The 20,182-nt window shown below is 38.6% G+C and overlaps 1 protein-coding gene across 5 annotated transcripts in view; it reads right to left on the minus strand.

Annotated features, from left to right (window-relative positions):
* Positions 1-276: 276 nt before the first annotated feature.
* Positions 277-20,182, minus strand: part of IL4R (interleukin 4 receptor) — a 59,725-nt gene continuing 39,819 nt past the window's right edge. For 2 of the 5 annotated variants that reach the window (XM_074197398.1, XM_074197394.1), the window contains exons 8-11: positions 17,932-18,010; positions 15,640-15,689; positions 9,005-14,799; positions 278-7,917 (exon numbers count right to left, since the gene is read on the minus strand). In XM_074197398.1, the coding sequence (XP_074053499.1) occupies positions 12,948-14,799; positions 15,640-15,689; positions 17,932-18,010 (1,981 nt within the window). In that variant the 3' untranslated portion in view covers positions 278-7,917; positions 9,005-12,947. Of the gene's footprint in view, positions 7,918-7,994; positions 14,800-15,639; positions 15,690-17,931; positions 18,011-20,182 lie in introns of those variants that run through there. The other 3 variants (XM_074197396.1, XM_074197397.1, XM_074197395.1) reach the window with 3 other exon arrangements.

Below are 20,182 nucleotides of genomic sequence, written 5' to 3' on the forward strand. Positions count from 1 at the left end.
AGGGGTGGAGGAGGGGGCAAAAGACAAGAGACCCTTCTTCCCCTTGCCAGGAGTCTAAAAGAGACTGCTGGAGTTCCCACATGCTCAGTAGGTAGGAAGACAGTACCAGACTGGGGGGTCATCCCTTTTAAGTTCTATTTAATGGCTAGTACTTCTTGGCCCAATGGTCAATCCTCTTTTATTTTATTTTTAATTTTACCATATTTCTCCCACCCTCCTTCCCTTTCCCCACCCCCACCCCCACCCCCACCCCCACAGAAGGCAATCTGATAATCTTTACATTGTTTCCATGCTATACATTGATCAAAATTGAATGTGTTGAGAGAAAAATCATATCCTTAAGGAAAAAAATATATAAGAGATAGTAAACTTACATAATACATAAGAACTTTTTTTTCCCTCCATCACAGATACTCTAAAATTGTCCCTTCTCATTGCACTGATGAAATGAGCAAGTCCATTAAGGTTGGTCATCAAGCCATGTTGCTGTTAGAGTTTACAATGTTCTTCTGGTTCTTCTCATCTCACTCAGCATCAGTTCATGTAAGTCTTTCCAGGCTTCTCTGAAATCCCATCCCTCCTCGTTTCTAATAGAACAATAGTGTTCCATAATGTACTTATACCACAATTTGTTCAACCATTCCCCAATTGATGGACATACACTCAATTTTCAATTCTTTGCCACCACAAACAGGGCTGCTATGAATATTTTTGTACAAGTGATATTTTTACCCTTTTTCATGATCTCTTCAGGGTATAAGCCCAGTAGTGGCATTGCTGGTTCAAAGGGTATGCACATTTTATTGCCCTTTGGGTGTAATTCCAAATTGTTCTCCAGAAAGGTTGGATGAGTTCACAGCTCCACCAACAATGTATTAGTGTCCCAGATTACCCTTATCCCTTCCAACATTGATTGTTGTCCTTTCTGTCATATTGGTCAATCTGAGAGGTGTGAAGTGGCACCTCAAGAGATGCTTTTATTTGCATTTCTCTAATCAGTGATGATTTAGAGCAATTTTCTATAACTATGGATCACTTTGATTTCTTCATCTGTAAATTGCCTCTGCATATCCTTTAACCATTTGTCAATTGGGGAATGGCTTGTTTTTTTTTTTATAAATTTGATTCAGTTCTCTACATATTTTAGAAATGAGTCCTTTGTCAGAAATACTAGTTATAAAAATTGTCTCCCAATTTACTACATTTCTTTTGATCTTGGTTACAGTGGTTTTGTTTGTGCAAAAGCTTTTTAATTTAATGTAATTAAAATTATCTAGTTTGTTTTTAATGATGTTCTCCATCTCTTCCTTGGTCATAAACTACTTCCCTTTCCATAGATCTGACAAGTAAACCATTCTTTGATCTCCTAGTTTGCTTATAATATTGTCTTTTATGTCTAAATCCTGTATCCATTTTGATCTTATCTTGGTATAAGATGTGATCTAATCCAAATTTCTCCCACACTAACTTCCAATTTTCCCAACAATTTTTATCGAAGAGAGTTTTTATCCCAGATAAACTCTAGCAGATTACTATAATCATTTCCTGCTGACCAATCAATCCTCTTTTAAGCAGAGCCTCATTTTGGGGCAAGGAGAGGCATATGGGTTTACATATGTCCTATAGGCATGTATTGTTTCATCAGCTATGGGATCAAAATATATCCTCCAATGGGACTGCATCTTTTACACTGAAATTCTGTGATTTCCAAGGACAGAAGTGTATAGGTTTGTCAAACAATAGGGAAAAAATTAGGATAATTAGAAATTAAGGACTTCTTGTTGCTTTCCTGAATTCCTTTATGAGGAACACTTCCTTTCTGCACTCAAATATCAAAAATAAGATGATGGAGGCAGCTAGGTGGCACCGTGGATAGAGCACTGGTCCTGGAGTCAGGAGAACATGAGTTCAAATCTGACCTCAGATACTTAATAATTACCTAGCTGTGTGACTTTGGGCATGTCACTTAATTGACCTCATTGCCATGCAAAAAAAAAAAACCAAACCCAAAATTGAGATGGTTCAGATCTGAGCAAGACTTCATGATCCCTACCAAAATATACTATGGATAAGGACAACAAAAGACTTAAGGCAAAGGGAATTTAGGACTAAACTCAAGAATCCACCTTCTTAGGAAAGCTAGGGGCAATTCCAAGAATCTGGGCTGGGGGAGAAAGTTGAGCTCAGGGACACTCAGTAACTAGCCTAGTGACAAAAGAGAAAAATCAGATCTGTTACAGAGGACCTTTAAAGCCAATGACAATTTTCTATGACACACACGTATTCTTCAGCTGACCAAACAACCTAATGGCAGCTAAAACCACAGATTTTAAAAATAGAGCAGCCCTAAGTGAAAAAAGAGTGAGACCTTTAAAATTCATGAATGTGTTATGAGTGAACACCTTCCCAAGTTCACATCTACCCTCCTACCATCCAGGTCATCCTGGGTTAATTCCCCAGAGAAAAGTGGTATATTCCCAGACAGAGTTCCATTTACATCAGTGGTTTGGGACTTTCCAAAAAAGACACAAAACAAAATTTTTTCTCTGTAGACTACCTCAAGTTCCCAAAGTATTCTTCAACTCTTTCTTTTACTAAATTTATCTTCTGATTGCTCATTGTTTTATGGAGGTGACCTCAAAGAATAGCTATCAAAGCATAAACATGGTTAGATGGTTCCCAGGCTGAAGTGGTTTTGAGTCTGTGTCTAGCTATGGAATCTGACTTTCTTTAAATTTAAAAGCTCTATTTGAAGGGGAGTAAGAGTAACACTGGCAGGTTAATAACCTGGTCATTTTTTTATTTTTTGGCTATAATAGTTTATGAAGATATCTACTAAAGTATGGAGGATGACAGGCAGGCAGGTAACAGAGCAGATTTACAAATCTGTGTGATGTCATTGAAGGGCCTGATTATAATAAAAAACATGTAATTGATAGATAATAGCCTACATTACCTTTAGGTATCTAATTCATTGTCTTAAATTCATATTTTAAATGAACCCAGACAGAGAACTGGTCTTTGGGGGATTAGGGAAGTTGAAATCCACTGAGGAAGGGAAAAGACACAGCTAGACAGAAATCCCATCGATAGGGTCTCTTTCTGTTTCTGTCTCTGTGTCTGTCCATCTGTCTGTCTGTCTCTCCTCTGTCTCTCATCTATGAAATGATTATAACAATATTTATATTACCCATTTTTGTGAGGAAAGTGCTTTACAAATTTTAAAGCATTGAATCACTAGTCCAAGAAAGAAGGTAATACAAGCTATACACAAAATAAATATATAAGGTGCTCAGAAATTATTCAGAACAAGGTCCATGGGGTCTCAGCTGAAGCTTTCCTTCTCCTCTGACCTTTCAGCAGATTCATAAATTGGTACCTTAGCTCCTATTTAATTATGGGAGACTATCTATCATTCTCTTATGGAAATAGGAGACCTTAACTGAATCAGCTGCTGCTGCCATCAGGCTGAAGGAAAGTGGGTGGAGGCAGAGGATGGTTAACATGAACTCCCAGAAGTTGAGAAAAGTAGAGTATGAAAAGTTGATGAATTCAGAAACCCTGGCCTTTTGATTTTCCTTTTCTCAACTTGATATTTGACCTGTGACATCATTTTCTTCTTTTTCAATCTTGTTTGATTTCTCGTGAATAAGTCTTCAATTAGTCTAACATATGAAGTTTTTTTCCTCTCTTCTCCTAAGGACTTTGGTTTATCTTTGGTGGATTTTAACTAGGGGTATGTTGGAACCAATTCAAAACTGGCTCAAGAGAGTAGATTGTTAAATTTTTGGTGACTGCCAAAATATCAAAGGCTTCAAATCAGAGATTGATTTTGTACAAAGCTAGTCTCTGCTGGGTCTGAGTGATCCTAGGAGGAGGATGGTTTGCCAGAGCACTAATCCCATCTTTTGAATTCTAATCCCATCTCCCTATGATATCATAATAAAGGAGGATTTGAGGAGACACTAATCTCATTTCCTCATTGAAAAATATGTACCATTTTTATATGTACCATGTGTATCAGGATTGTCTTGTCTTACACAGAAACTGTTTATTCTTGTCTATAAAAGTAGCACAGTTTGGAATCAGGGACAGTTGACACGATTGAGATACTAGCTCCTAGAAGTTTTCTTTCCCTTCAGGGACCTGAAGAGAAATCAGTCAATACATCCATGTTGGAAGCCAGAAGACTGAGATCTCTCTTTTCTCAAGATCTCTTCTAACAGATGTTAAAATTGAACTTTAAGGATTGATCTCACCAAAGAAATAAGTTTTATGCAAATGAGCTTTGAACTCCTTGAAATGCAATGATAGTTATCAAATCACCCCAGAAGGGAAGGGCTATTGAGAGACAGTTTGTTATGGTAGAAACCACAGGAGATCTAAGGCTATAAATATCTCTTTCCTTCTGGGAGTGTCAACTTCCCCCTCTGGAAAATGGGAATAATAATATTTTCATTTTCTACCCCCCAGGACTGCTGTGAGGGAAATGTTTATAATGACCAAATTGCTGCATAAATGGGATTTCTTTTTCACTTTTCCCCTTCCTTTCTTCCTTCCTTCCTTCCTTCCTTCCTTCCTTCCTTCCTTCCTTCCATTATTTCTTTCCTATGTGGTCTAGCACTTGGGTTCATTGTAGGGATTTTTCAAAAGACCTATCTCAGAGGCAGAATCAAGATGGCAGAGTAAAGGCAGGGACTTTCCTGAACTCTCCCCCAAACCCCTTCAAATATCTTTTAAAAAATAACCCTAGAAAAATTCTAGAGTGGTAGAATCCACAAAAAAGATGAAATTAAATGATTTTTCAGTCCAAAACAACCTAGGAGGTTGGCAGGAAAGATCTGTGTACCTGGGTTAGAATGTAGTAGAGTTCAGTATAAGTTGTGCCAGCACAGGTCTGAACCCAACAAAACAGAAGCAGGCCTTGGGAGTCACTGAAACAGCAGTGGCAGCCACTGCTTTTAGAGCTTTCAACCCACAAATGGTAAGGGATAGAACAACTAGTTAGAGGGAGATTACCTCAATACTCTTTGCTGACCCTGAAACAAGACTGTTGCTTTGCCCATACTTGGATCCTGCTTATAGTCTTGGTTGGCAGTTACAGGGCCAAGAAAAACACTGACTCACCAGAGCTTGCAGGAAGTGGGCTTGTGGTCATTCATGGAGAAGACCATTGGCCAGGAGAATAGTAAACACATCTCTCCCTAGTTCATGCCACTGTGGAAGAACTAAAAACTTACAGATCCCTAGATATATCTCTGAAAACAGCTGTAAAACACCCTGAAGCTTGGAACTGAACTCCTTCCACATTGGAAGCAGAACCCTTCTTTAACACAGAGTTAAAATCAAGTAATAGGCTGAAAGTGAAAAAATGGAAAACAATTCCAACCAAAGAAAATTACTATGCTGATAAGGAAATTCAAAACATATAGTCAGAAGAAGAGAACAAAGTCAAAATTACTGTATCCAAAGCCTCCAAGAAAAATTATTAGGGAAGATAGGAGTGAATATATAAAGAGGGCAGAGGAGTGGGCTGAATATGAAGGGATGATATCTAAAAAAATAAATTTAAGGGGTAAGATGAATATACTGAGAGAAAGGAGAGATAGAATGGGGTAAATTATCTTGCATAAAAGAGAAAAGAAAAAGCTTTAAGAGGAGGGGAGGGGAGTGGGAGTGAGTGAACCTTACTGTTATCAGAACTGGCTCAAAGAGGGAATAATAGACATAATCAATTTGGTATAGAAACCTTTCTTACCTGGCAGGAAAATAGGAGGGAAAGGGAGGATAAGAAAAGGAGAGGGGTTGATAGAAGGGAGAACAGATTGGGGGAGGAGGTAATTAGTAGTAAAGCACTTGAAGAGGTACAAGGTGAAAGAAGAGAGAGAATAGAATAAACAGGGGGATAAATAGGATGAAAGGAGATATAGTTAGCAATATTAACCATGAAAAAAGTTTTGAAGCAAATTTCTCTTATAAAAACCTCATATAGAGAACTGAGTCAAATTTGTAAAAATAAGAGCCATTCCCCAATTATTAAATGATCAAAAGGTATCAATAATTTTCAGATGAAGTAATCAAAGCTATCCATATCCATATGACAAAACACTTTAACTCACTATTGATTGAAGAAATGCAAATTTAAAAAATTCTGAGGTACTACCTCATACCTATTTGATTTGCTAAAGGAAAATTACAAATATTGGAGGGGAGGTGGAAAAAATGAGACAATAATGTACTGTTCATTGAGTTGTGACATGAGTCAGCCATTCTATAGAGCATTTTGGAACCATACCCAAAGGGCGATGAAATCATGCATACTCTTTGTTCTAGCAATACTACTAGATCTGTATATTCCAAAAGACACAAAAGACTAAAAGGAAATGAACTATATGTACATTTCTTCCTGGTTTTCATTAGTACTACATGGAAATGGAAAGCATTGAATTTTTGTGGATTATTTTGTATCCTGAACATATACTTTAGCTACTTCTGTCTCAATGAATTTCTTTATTGATTCTCTGTGGTTTTCTGTGTGCATCATCATAACATCTATAAAAAGGATAATTTGGTCTCTTGTTTGCTAATGTTTATACTTTTGATTTTATTCTCTTGTCCAACTGCTATATCTAGTATTTGCTTTATTGTTATTTTTCAGTCATGTCTGACTCTTTGTGAGTCCATTTGGGGTTTTCTTGGCAAAGTTACTGGAGTGGTTTTGACATTTCCTTCTCCAGTTCATTTTATAGATGAGGAAACTGAGGCAAACAAGATTAAGTGACTTTGTGCACAGACACACAGTTAGTAAGTATTCAGAGGCTAGATTTGAATTCAGGACTTTCTGCCTCCAAGTCTAGCATTCTAATCCACTGAGCCACCTAGGTGCCCCCAGATGTATAGGAAGCACTTAATAAATGTTTGACTGATAGGAGATTGACTGACAATCTCCTTATTCCCTCTCAAGCTGAGAAAAAAAGAGAAAAGGCCCCCTTTGTTGACTGCCACCAACCCCTTTCCTATCTTTGCCATAATGAAATCATAGAATAATAATAGCTCATATTTGGAACTGGCAGCATGATGGCAAACATCATGGGTACCACTTGAATTTATCAGTCCAATCCATACCCAGTTCATTTCTTACTTGCTGCATAATTATTCAAAAACCAGAATATTGATTTATTAAGTAATTAACAATAAGGGAACCTTTTTATGGGCCTGGTCTTATGTCACTTTAGATGGTTGGCCAAGAAGGAAAACCTCACTGAACCAGAGTCAATGTTGATCTAAGGCAGTGATTCTTAAATTTAAACATGGCAGGTATGAGAACTTGAGGTTTACAAAGTGAGCAAGAGAGATATGGAAGAGAGACTTATCTCTCTACCTTCTGTTCCACACTCCAATGTAGCTGGCAGCCCTTGGAACTTTGGAATTTGTCTCAAGAGCAGGACTTCCCACAGTCTCTGATAGCAGATTGCAACTACACTCCAGGCTTATTTTGTAGTTCTCTGCTCCCCCGTTCCTGATCCAATGGTTGCTAGGAAATCTCTTTCAGGAGTGACCACATTACCCACCATGATCTAATGCCCTGTCTCCCAAAGTCAAGCGATGCTAATCTTGAAAATTAGCTCCCTGCACTTAGTTTTCCTTAACAGTCTAGTGTCTCCATCTCTTCCCAAGACAAGAAAACAAATCCCATCTGTATCTCAAAGGGGAAAAAAATTCAATCTGGTATACAAATATGCTATTTTTTCCCCTCTTGACCATTGGTAAGGGTTTACTCCACACCTCCTAGAAAAAAAGATGAGTAGTACTCTTATTATTCATTCCTCTGGTTGTTAGCAAAATCACACTTAAAAAAATATATTATACATATTACCTATTCCATAGTGTCCATGGCAGTTCTGTTTTGCATTGCATCTGAGGGAAGAATAGCAGGGTGCTTCTGTCAGTAGTTTGACATGCTATCTTTTGCATGAAGATGTTCCCCCCCCCCCCATTAGCTGGTAGTATTCACTCTCCCCAAGCTGCCTAGCACTAATGTTTAAAATAGTCTATAAACATTTATATGCATACATATTATCTGCTCTGTTAGAATGTAAGTGCAATGAGGACAGGGAATATCTAACTTGTCTTTGTATCCCCAAGAGCTAACAGTAACTGGTACATAAATATGTAAATGAATGTTTATTGATTGATTGAATTATCCAGGAGATGTTATCCAGACCTAGATCATTGAAATTAACAGAATGTCTGTAATCTGCCACTAAGTACTTTTCATATTGTATATACTTAATAGTTGTAAAATCAAGGGGCAGCTAGGTAGCACAGTGGATAGAGCACCAGCTCTGAAGTTAGGAGGACCGGAATTCAAATTTGACCTCAGACACTTAATAATTGCCTAGTTGTGTGACCTTGGACAAGTCACTTAACCCCATTGCCTCAAATATTTTTAAAATAGTTATTGAATTGAAATTTCATTGTCACTATTGTGCTTATTATCTCCAAAAATATTTTTCATGAAGTTTAAACTCAGTCTGGCACTCAAGGCTTTTCACACTCCAATGAAAAATCTACCTTTCAAATCTTGTCTCTTGCTGCTAAATTTAGACAAATTGTGCTATCCAACCACCCTAAATATGCCTGCTTAAGTAGAGCCTAATGAATGCAGAATATTTCAGTGATTTGGCACATAGAAATTACTCATTCATGGGTATCTGACTTATATAAACTTTATTGAAGGATGACTGGAGACAAGTTTACTGCCTCTGAATGGCCCTAGGAAGCATAGGCTCCCACAGGCTCCCATCTCAGCTGTTCCCAAATCTAGGAATGATATTCTTAGTGCAAGGAACCTTCTCTACACTGTTAAAGAGCCAAGGGACCTGATCTATTTGGGGGGGTGGAATGGGGTTCAACTTGTGAACTTGTAAACTGAGGATCACAAAAAATGGGAGACTTAGTTTGAAATCCTCTGGAGGACTAGGGGTTTGGTGCTCCCTCCTACCTGTTTTAGGATGTTTCCTGGTTGTGGTCTGGTCCATGTGTTTACAACTCAAGTAATGCTTCAGCATTTTCCCAGGGCTGGGATGATAAGTGCCTCCCCACCAAAAATTGTAATGTTCTGTTCCAAATACCACAATGATGTTCCATGCCGGTTCTTCTAATGTTCTTTTCCCTCTCTCTGTCCAATGAAATCCTACTCATCCTTCAGAGTTGACCTCAGATGTCACCAGGTCCTTGATACCTTTCCTTGATCTCCATCATCAGCAGTGATCTCTCCATGCTTTGAAACTCCATTCTCTTAAGAGGTACACCCTATGGTCCTTACCCTATGGCTTTTGACACATTCTGCATATGAGGAGAGGGACTATCTTTTGCTTCTTTGTCTTCTCCACATTTCAGAGAGTAGGGCTTTCTATATCTTCCCATGGTGTCTTGTTTGCTCACTCAGATACAACATATTTGATGAGGAAATGTTGCATTAGCATTCCACCACCTTCTCCAGAAAGCCTTTCCTGATCCTTTTTTAATTCTGATCTTTTCTTTCTTAGCCTCTATCATCTAGCATTCTTGTATATGGTTGTTTGCATGCTGTTTTCCCCAATAGACTGTACTCCTTGAGACTATGGACCTTATTTTCCTTTTAAACACTAAACCAGTATTTAACACAGTGTCTGGCACAGTGAAAGCATTTAATAAATGCTTATTAATGGTCTTACTGCTAAACTTAGGAGTCAATTAAACCAGGGTTTAAATACCCTTAGACACTTAAAAATATGACCTTGTTCAAATAACCCAATTTCTCTGAGTTTCCGCTTCCTCTCCTATAAAATGGAGGTGAAAATAGCACCACTATTATATAGGGTTATTGTGAAGATCAAATGAGATAATATATGTAAAGCCCTTTGCAAACCCTAAATTTAAGTTATTTTTATGTTATAGTGTAATGCAAGTCATTTGGCTAGATGTGAATATGAATTTCCCTTGGTCATAGTTTTGGAGCTTGACCACATATAAAACTCAAATATAGGCTTAGATATGGTCCCAATTACACATCATTGTTTATCTTTGTGATACATATGTAACCCTCAAAGTTGAACTGATGCTGGCTTTGTTCTATGGCCTTATAAATGCCCAGGCTAGTGGGCAGACTTTGCTGATTTAGGTCTAGTGGACAAGCAAAATGATTTATGGATGGACTTGACCCTGTAACCTCCCATTGTCAAGGCTGTACAATAAAATGTCCTCTCCATGCCTCCACAACATTCCTTTAGTCTCTGAATTAAAGAACCTGTAGAAAGGAGGAAAAACCTTCAGAATTCCTGCCCTACAACTGGGAGATCCAGTAGGATAGGAGAAAACCTCCTGCACTACATATAGTAAAGAGGTTTATACATTATTTTGAGGAATGTTGTATTACACTGGAAAGAGTACAGGCTTTGTAATCAGAGATCCTGGGTTCAAATTTCATTTCTGCTGTTATCTTGGGCAAATCATTTAAACACTAGGCAGCCTCATTTCTCTTCTGTAAAATGAAGGGGCTGAATTAGATTATTCTTCCAACTCTAAAACATTTGAGGCTATGATTTCTCGAAGGGAGGCTGTCTTATGTATTTATTCATAGATCCAACCTCCTCCATCCCACAAGGGTCTTCAAATGGAGGAGGTATTCAATAAAGGTTTCCTTATTGAACAAATAGTAGTTAACAAATCTAGACTTGTTGAATTAAAATGAATTTATTTAAAGAAAACAGCAGACATGTTAAATCACTGCCCTTTCCCTACCCTCCCAGTTTTGATCTACACATTGAACATGTGTACACACACACACACTTACACAACACCTTTCAATAAAAAGAATCTTTATAGCAAATACAAATATTTATATAGTACAATATCTCTGGAAGTTCCAGAACATTCCTCTCACCTTCTCAAACTTCTCCTAGCCTTGATTTCTAAATCATGTAGTTAGAATACTAGAGAGGTCAAAGTGAGAGTGGCTGTATCAAGAACCATCTCACCTGCCTCAAATCACAATAATTTCCACACTAACCAAAATGCTGAGGTATTTGCTAGGAGAGGAAGTTATGGAACCAACCATTGCTGGCTCTGGTATTTACCCTGGTACAGGGAATGATGAAGGTTGAACTGGTGCTAACTGAATATGCTATCACCCATGCCCAATAGAATGTAAGCTCCGCGAAAACAGGGACTATTATTTTTACCATGTTTCTACTTATCATATTTATTGTTTAGTCAATTCTTCATGATCCTGTTTGTCCATGATGTTTTCTTGGCAAAGATATTAGAATGATTTGCCATTTCCTTCCCCAAAAGATTAAGGCAAATGGAGATTAAGTTATTTACCCAGGGTCTAGCAAGTGTCTGAGACTAGTTTTTCCTAATTCCAGATCCAGTGTTCTATCCTCTAAGACACCTAGCTTCCTGGCTTAGCATATAACTCTCAATAAATGCTTTCTTTCATTGAAATTACCTGTTACTCAACAGGAGCCAAGTCCGGCCCCTCATTTCAGTCTCCTACCCATGGAGGGCAACATCCAAAAGACAGAAAAGGCTTGGATAATCCACAAAATGGGTAATTGCGAGTTGAACATAATGTCCTCCTTATCTATAGCTAATGGTGGAAGTCCCAGAGTATAAAACTTATTGTTGTTTTAATCTCACATAGGGAGAAGTTTTGGGGGCTTTTTCTACTCAGAATTCCAAAATATAGCAGGAACCTGGTGGAAAGCCCTAAAAATCCTCCTAACTGATATTAGGCTTGAGTTATTTCTACTAAGAAGTCACTTAATTCCTCTAAACTTCAGTTTCCTTAACTACAAAACAGGAATAATACTAGAAGCTATCTTACAGAGTTGCTATGAAGAACAAATGTGGTGAGGTGAAAAGAACTTTGGAAACCTTAAAGAACTCCATAACCTAACTATTATAAGTAGTAATTATTAAAATGCTCCCTACTGTATCTCCCCTGGAAGACCAGTGCCACCTCGCTGTGTGACTAGTGCAGAGGACCTGCAGGCAGAAACCCATTGGTTCTAACCCTGAACTACAGGTAAGCATGGACAAAGTGCCTCACCTTCCTGATCAGGTCCTTGTTTCCTCTATAAAAGAATGGGATTTGATTAAAAGGCCTCTGCCTAGCTCCAATATTCTATGTTCTAAAGGACCCTTCTTGGATAGTCTATGTTCAAAGTTCCCTTAGGCCTCTAGTCTTCAATATTCTCTGATTTTCAGAAGGCATTTGGGGTTTTTCCAGGTTGAGGTTTGACAAATGAGAAGGGGGATAGAATGAATGTCCACTGGAAAAGGTGAGGTGGAATTGCAGTTTCTCTAATAATTAGGTCATAAAACAATTGAATAAAGATGTAAGGAATGCTCTGAGCACCCAATGGCAGAAGATTCATGAACATTCAAAATGCTGAGGGACTTTCTTTTGTAAGTTACCAACTGTGTCCACCCTGGGTCGTGATCAAAGCTTTTCCTGAGAAGTAACCAGCTTTGAGGGGAATTCTGTGAATGCACCAAAAACTGCTAGACTGTTGACTGCTGAGGCCCTGTATTTCATTAGAAGATAGGTGACAGAGAAGAAGGTGGAAAAAGAATTATAAAGCCCCCTAATTCCTGCTCAGGTATATCTTCATCCTGTGGAAAACTGTTTAATGAGTTCAAGAAATAAGAGTTGTCTGATAGGAGACCCAAAGTTGCTCTCCCTGGTGAAGAGTTATTAATTAGACTGTCATCCATGAGTCTGGTTCACAGGTGGGAAAACCACTTTCTATTCAGGTAATAGGACTGGTATGCTGGCTTCTTTTCAGTAATGGTCTTCATAATGGAAACATTTCTTAGACAATGGAAATTCAATGATTCCTAAAATCAAGTGTGTTTCATTGTTGATTGAGAGGATTGTCAAACTCCCCAAAGCTCATCTAAGAAACTTTAATGTAGGTGTTCCCCTCATGTTCACAGTCTGCCACATTGGGGCTAAAGGACTGGTTTGGGCTCAGTCCATCACCAGGGTTAGGCTTTAAATGAAGGGATCCTTTCCATTTCTCTGAGGTGGAATCAAATGGATATTCACAGTCTTGAGGAAGGAGAGATACACAGATTCCTGGAGAAGTGTCCTCCTTCAAATAGTTCTCCCCTAGAAACTCCACAGAAGAGGTCCTTGGCACCTTCCTCTCCGGACTCTCCATTCTTTCAGAGGAGGAAATGGTGGCTTTTATGAGAGGATGAGGCAATGCTTCTAGAATCTCAACCATACAGTTGCATTTTGTGCTCTGAGCATTGCCCAAGGGAGTATAATTTCCATCTGGACTTGGACATCTTTTTAGGTGCCCACATAAGTGACATGTCAAGGTGGAATAGACTATGCCACTGCTAAAATCTAACTTGGAACTACCTGAGGACTCCTCAGGGGTGTCCTCACCTTTCTTAGTGCCATCCCAGCCCAGTGACTGAGAGTACTTTCCTTTTTTTTCCTCCAACATCTCCTGGGGACTGTACATCTTGAGGAAACTGGAGGGTATGGGGCTGTGCTGGTGTTTCTGAGGAAGAGTTTCTCCTAAATCCATACCAAAAGTAAATAGTGGAAGCTGAGTCACTTCCACTGCCTTTTGGCTAGAAGAAATAAGGTTTTCTAAAGGTCTGTATCCCTCTTTCCCTTTTCCAAACTCAGACTCGTCACCAGAGGTCTCTAGAGAGGTTTCTTTCCTAGAGTCATTAAGGAGACTTGCAAAGGATCGATATCCAGATTCTTTGGGGACATTAAAGTTAGCTACCTTATAATTCTGGTCATTTCCTTGCTTTACAGCATTGTCAAAACACCGGTAGCCCGATGTTGCTAACATGGTGGGGCAAGTGACATCTCCTTGACTGAAAATCCTCTGTCTTAGCATTTCCTCCCAGTTCTCTCCCTGTGACTGGAACAAAGAAAACAGTTCACTGTCATGGGAGGAAGAGGTTTTTGCATGCTCAGAACAGCTAACCTCATGCTGTAGAACAGGGTCTCCATGACATGTGGTCTTTTGTTCCCATGAAAAGTTGGATGGACCTAAGGGAAGGCTCGACTCTTCCTCAGTCTTGGGCAAGGATTGGGTCAGAAGACTGCTGAAACTTCGATAGGCAGGGTTATCATCAACAACTTGGGGTAGCTCTGAAATGCACACATTTGATAAATCCAAGGCTGAACCATTACCCTGAGTTTGGGAAACTGGAGGAAGCTGCCACTGCTCTTCGTGGGGCTCAGAGGGCTGTCTGGCCATGGGAGAAGCAGGATCTATGCAAGGACTCTGGCAGACAGTTTCAGATCTCTCAGAAATATGTGCATCATTCAGTCTGGCAGGGCTGTCCCAGCAGTGGGTTGGCTCTTTGTTTTCCTTAAGTGGTGACTTTGTTGTATCTGCCAAGTCCTTGTATTTCCCAGATGGCTTGCTGGAACATGGTATTAAAGTCTCCTCTCCTATGAGATCAAGGAACAGCATCTGGACAAACTTGTCTGCGAGGGCTTCTTTGTTTTGTATAAAACTGCTTGCGCTGTCCTCTGGGGATGGAGAGAAGGAAACATCATCAGCATCCCCTTTCTCACTTTCCACCTCAGCCTCATAAAGCTCGACCAACTGCACCACACTAGTCTTCTCTGGCACCAAGACAGCTCTTTGGGTTTCCAATGATGAGTTTTCTTTTTTGCTTGGGAAAGAGAGATGGTTGTCCTCTTCTTTCCCTGCTGAGTTGTGGCTAAGCAAACAGGGAAATAGCTTGGAAAGGCATGTCTTCCAGTGCCTAATTTTTTAGAGAGAAAATTAAAAAAAAGATGAGCTAATGCAGGGGAATTTTGTTCAACTTCTAAACACTGTATACATTTGCAACTATGTCATATTTGCACAGAACTATAGGTTTTACAAATTGTTATTAAAGAATGTTAGCTCCCTTGGTCATAGTCACCTTGCTAGTAAATGAACAGAGGCATAAGTCAAACCCAGGTCTTTTGACTCCTGGTTCCATTATTTATTGAGGTGGGAAAGTGGTTCAATGGACAGTATGCTGGGTCTAGATTCAGGAAGATCTGAGTTCAGATTTGACCTCAGGAATTTACTAGATTTGTGACCCTAGGCAAGTCATCTAATTTCTGTCTACCTTAGTCTTCTTCAGTGGGTTGTTGGTGAGTTATTTTTCAGTTGGGTACAAGTCTTCATGACCCCATTTGTGATTTTCTTGACAAAGACATTAAAGTGATTTGCTACTTCTTTCTCCAGTTTATTTTACTGATGAGAAAACTGAAGCAGAAAGAATTAAGTGACTTGCCCAGGGTCACACATTTAGTATTTGAGTTCAGATTTGAACTCTTCCTAATTCCAAACCTGACACTTCATCCCTTGCCCTTCCTCCAATGTAAAATGAGGGTGAGACTTACCTCACAAAGCTATTTTGAGGATGAAATGAAATAATGTTTTTAAAGTTCTTAGCAGTCTTATATATAACAATGTTTAATAAATGCTTGTTTCCTTCTCCCCCCCACCCACTATTTGCCCAGAGGCAATTTGTTTGACTGGATCTGCTCCTGATTTCCATTAGATATACTCCTCAGTTCAATTTAGCTTGTGAATGAGCTGACATACTTACAGGAAATTTTTCCTCTCTTTTGCGTTAGGCAGTTTCCTCCAAGTTGAAAGCTAAAAAAAAGAAGAAACAATAGAATAGACACAGTTAACCTTAAGCCAGCTAGGACCAAGGTAGGGTCAAGATTTCCCACTCATTTATAACAAATTCAGTGAATTCAAGGTGGAGAGGTTGCCCACAACAAATTTTAAAACCTCTCTGCTTTCTCATGCTCTCCTAGATTAGAGATTCATGAACTTCTTGTTGTCAAGGGTAACCCCATCTTTCCAATCTCCCAGGTTCACAGCCTTGCCATCATTCTTGACTCCTCATCCTCCTTTACCTCACATATCTATTTAATTACAAAATCTTATTTCAATCTCCATGACATCTTTTGCTCATAGCTCTTCTTCTCTTATACAGCCAGTAATCTTGTTCCAGCTCTAATTACCTCTCATCTGAACTAGTGCAATAGCCTAATTTTCTAAGTGTGGATCCTTTCTTCCCTGATGAAAATTACAAACCATTCACATCTTAGTAGATGGTCTTTGTTAGTTGCTTGTGGTCAAACTAATTTATTACCTGATGGCCAACTTTCTGATGAAAATATCTGAACCTAAGTCGTCTTGCTCTCCAATGACAGGCACACAGTTAGGTGCTAAGTGTGTATTCAAAGTCATTCCAGCTTGGTAAGACCTGCTGGAATTTGTGCTACTACTTTGTCTAAGGCCCATGGCCTGATCTTTAGGAGGCAACAAAATAAAAATGAATTATGACTATCCCAAGTGTACACCTCAGTACACATTCAAGGATGATCCCCATTGTCTTCGAGAGTTAAGTTGTTTCAGATAAAGACTCAGTTCATGGACCTTCCTTATAATTTCTCCTCTGATTTTCTACTAATCTACATAGTTTGAAATCTATATTCCTACATCAGAATTCCAATTCCATTTCAATTTCTTGGATTTTTGGCTTTCTATAGAAATTCAAGTCTCAAAAACCTGACCTAAATTATGGCTTATACTCTCCTTGCCTTCTGATTTGGATCCCATACCCAGGCCAAGTGATAATGGCCATGGGTAAAGGATTAAACCACTATCTTTCAAGACTCCTGAATCATCTCCAAACAACTATGAAACATCTGAAGAGAGCTCACTGTTTTGCTTTTGGTCTGTCATTCAGTAGTGTCTGACTCTTGGACAAAGCTTTTATCCTTCTATCCTCCACTATCTCTTAAAGTTTGCCCAAGTTATTTGTTGTTTTAATGACACTACTCATCATCTGCTGTCCCTTTTTCCTTTTGCTTTCAATTTTTCCAAAATCACAGTTTTTTTCCAATGAATCCTATCTTCTCCTTGTGTGGCCAAAGTATTTATGTTTCAACTTCAGTATTTGACTTTCAGTGAACAGTCTGCATTAATTTCTTTAAATACTGACTAATTTGAATTCCTTGCTGTCCAAGGGGCACTTAAAACACCACAATACAAAAGCATTTAGTGGTAGCAAAGAGGGAGGTGAGAATTGATCTGACAGGCTATTAAAACAGTTCCTAGAGGTCATCTAAAGTTCTTAATCTGGGATCCATGGATAAGGGGTCATTGTTTCCTCAAATAAATGCATCCCTATTCTTATTCTTTAGTTATTCTTCTCTTTGCTCCAGAGCTATATTCATGTAGCTAACCAGGCAAGCTGTGACATCTTGGTAATCTGCCCTAGAATTTAAATTTACTCTGACAGGTGTCCCTGTCACCTGCTTTAGGAAGTCACTGGGAATTTGCTTCTCTAAATTTGTTGTAGCAATTCTTTCACTTCCTCAAGCCAATCCTGCTTTGGGTCTCACCTCCCTCCAATATCATAATTGCCCCTGCCCAGGCAGCAACAAGCATCCTCAGAGATCCACCCTTTACCTAAACAACTACAGTTCTCCCCAAATCAGTACTTTAAAAAATCATCAAACAATAAATACACTTATATTTTTCAATTTAGTTATAGAATTGTAAAGAAATGATCTGCCATAAAAGAATGTTTATGAAAGCCCACTTTCTGTTCCTTACTAGTATTTTATCAGTGATACCCTCCACATGTGAATAGGTCATTCTCATAAAGATTTTATGGAGAAAAGAAAGTTGGCATATAGATCACTAGTTGATGATGGATTTTAGTATTGGCTTAAGCAAAACATATTAATATGAAGGTAAATAAATCTCCTGGGGAAGAAATTAAATCACACACACATGCCAAAATACTGCTATCTTTGATAGAGAATTGAGACTGAGCTAATATGGGCAGTCATGGGACATCTTCAGATTCACTTACCTGGTGGTTCTGAATAATGATGGCAGTTAAGTGACTATGGGCTGGGTTGGGGATCTGATCCCACCACACTTTTTTAATCCTGTAAGACAAAAAGTTCCAGGTGTTGTTTTTGTGAATCAGTTTGGGATAAGTGAAGGGAATGTCCGCCCAGGAAAAAGTACTGGAGTTGGGGTGGAGAAAAATATAAGGAATAAAGGAGGAAAGTATCAAGAATACCTCTGGGAACTGAGTCAAATTTTTCAAATATAAAAGCCATTCCCCAATTGACAAATGGTAAAAGGATATGCAAAAACAATTTACAGATGAGGAGATCAGAGCAATCCATAGTCATATGAAAAATTGCTCTAAATCATTACCGATGAGAGAAATGCAAATTAAAGCATCTCTGAGATACTACCTCACACTTCTCAGACTGGTCAATATGACCAGAAAGGACAATGATCAATGCTGGAAAGGATGCAGAAAATCTGGGTCAGTGATACATTGTTGGTGGAGCTGTGAACTCATCCAACCTTTCTGGAGAGCAATCTGGATTTATGCACAAAAGGCAATAAAAATGTGCATACACTTTGATCCAGCAATACCACTACTGGGTCTATATCCTGAAAAGATTATGAAAAAGGGTAAAAAAATCACTTGTACAAAAATATTTATAGAAGTCTTGTTAGTAGTGACAAAACGTTGGAAATTAAGTGAATGTCCTTCAATTGGGAAATGGCTTAACAAACTGTGGTATATGTATGTCATGGAACACTGTTGTTCTGTCAGAAACCAGGAGGGATGGGATTTCAGAGAAGCCTGGAGAGATTTGCATGAACTGATGCTGAGTGAGATGAGCAGAACCAGAAAAACATTGTACACCCTAACAGCAGCATGGGAGTGATGATCAACCTTGATGGACTTGCTCATTCCATCAGTGCAAGAACCAGGGACAATTTTGGGCTATCTGCAATGGAGAATACCATCTGTCTCCAGAGAAAGAATTATGGACTTTGAACAAAGAAGAAAGACTATTACATTCAAATTAGAAAAACAAACTTATCTTATTATATAATTTTACTATCTCATACTTTATTTTTCTTCCTTAAGGATATGATTTCTCTGTCATCACATTCAACTGAGATCAATGTTTAACATGGAAACAATGTAAAGACCAACAGAATGCCTTCTGTGGGGGTGGGGGGAGGGAAGCAAGAATGGGGAAAAAATTGTAAAACTCAAAATAAATAAAATCTTTCTAAAAAAAAAGAATAGGGGTGGTTAGGTGGTGCAATGGATAGAGTACCAGTACTGGAGTCAGGTGTACCTGAGTTCAAATCCGGCCTCAGACATTTAATAATTACCTAGCTGTGTGGCCTTGGGCAAGCCACTTAACCCCATTGCCATGCAAAAAAAAATACTAAAAAAAAAAGAATACCTTTGGACTCTAATTCCTACTCATCTGGGCAATCCTCCCACTGTAAGTCCTCAAGTATCAAGCTTTATGATCATGGGTGGGGCATTACAGGTTTATAGGATTCAAAGATGGACTTTTCCAAGATCACATAATCACTAGGATCAAATTTGAACCCAAGTTTCTAAAGTTCTAATTCAACATTCTTTCCACTACACCATGCCACAAAAGGGATGCCACCCTGTCCCAACCTTCTTATAAACTATCCATTCATTTTACCAAGAAGAAAACTGAGGTTTAGTGTACCAAGGGTTATGACTAGAATCTGAGTCTCCTCAATTTAGCCTCATGTTCATTATATTTTTCCAGGGTGAAGAAATATTTAATTTAAAAAGAGATAGCAGACATTTGACAGAGACCCATTTGCTCTAGAAGAGTTCAGCTCTGATAAATTAAAAATAAATGTTTTTGTATGGAAAAATAACTCCTCTTTCCATAGTGCTTTAAGGTTTACAAAGCACTTTCCTCAAGACAACCTGTAGTCAACAGGGCACCATTCTGTGGTTCAGACAACTGAAGTTAAAGGAAGAGATATGACTAAACTTATATCACCATCTATTAAATGGTGGAACCAGAAATAGAACCCAGGACTGTGGATTCCAATGGCATTTTTCTATTATCATCATGATCCTAACTATAAATGACCTTAGATATAAACTTCTGGGTCATTCATTTGCCAAAGCAGAAAGGGACTGACTTAATTGAGTATGAATTCAATCTTGCACATAATACAATTCAAACCCACAAACAAATTCTGGAGATATTAGGATGGGATATGAAGAATTAAAAAGGTAGGTT

This window comes from Macrotis lagotis, chromosome 8, assembly GCF_037893015.1.
Source record: "Macrotis lagotis isolate mMagLag1 chromosome 8, bilby.v1.9.chrom.fasta, whole genome shotgun sequence".
Classification (NCBI taxonomy): Eukaryota; Metazoa; Chordata; class Mammalia; order Peramelemorphia; family Peramelidae; genus Macrotis; species Macrotis lagotis.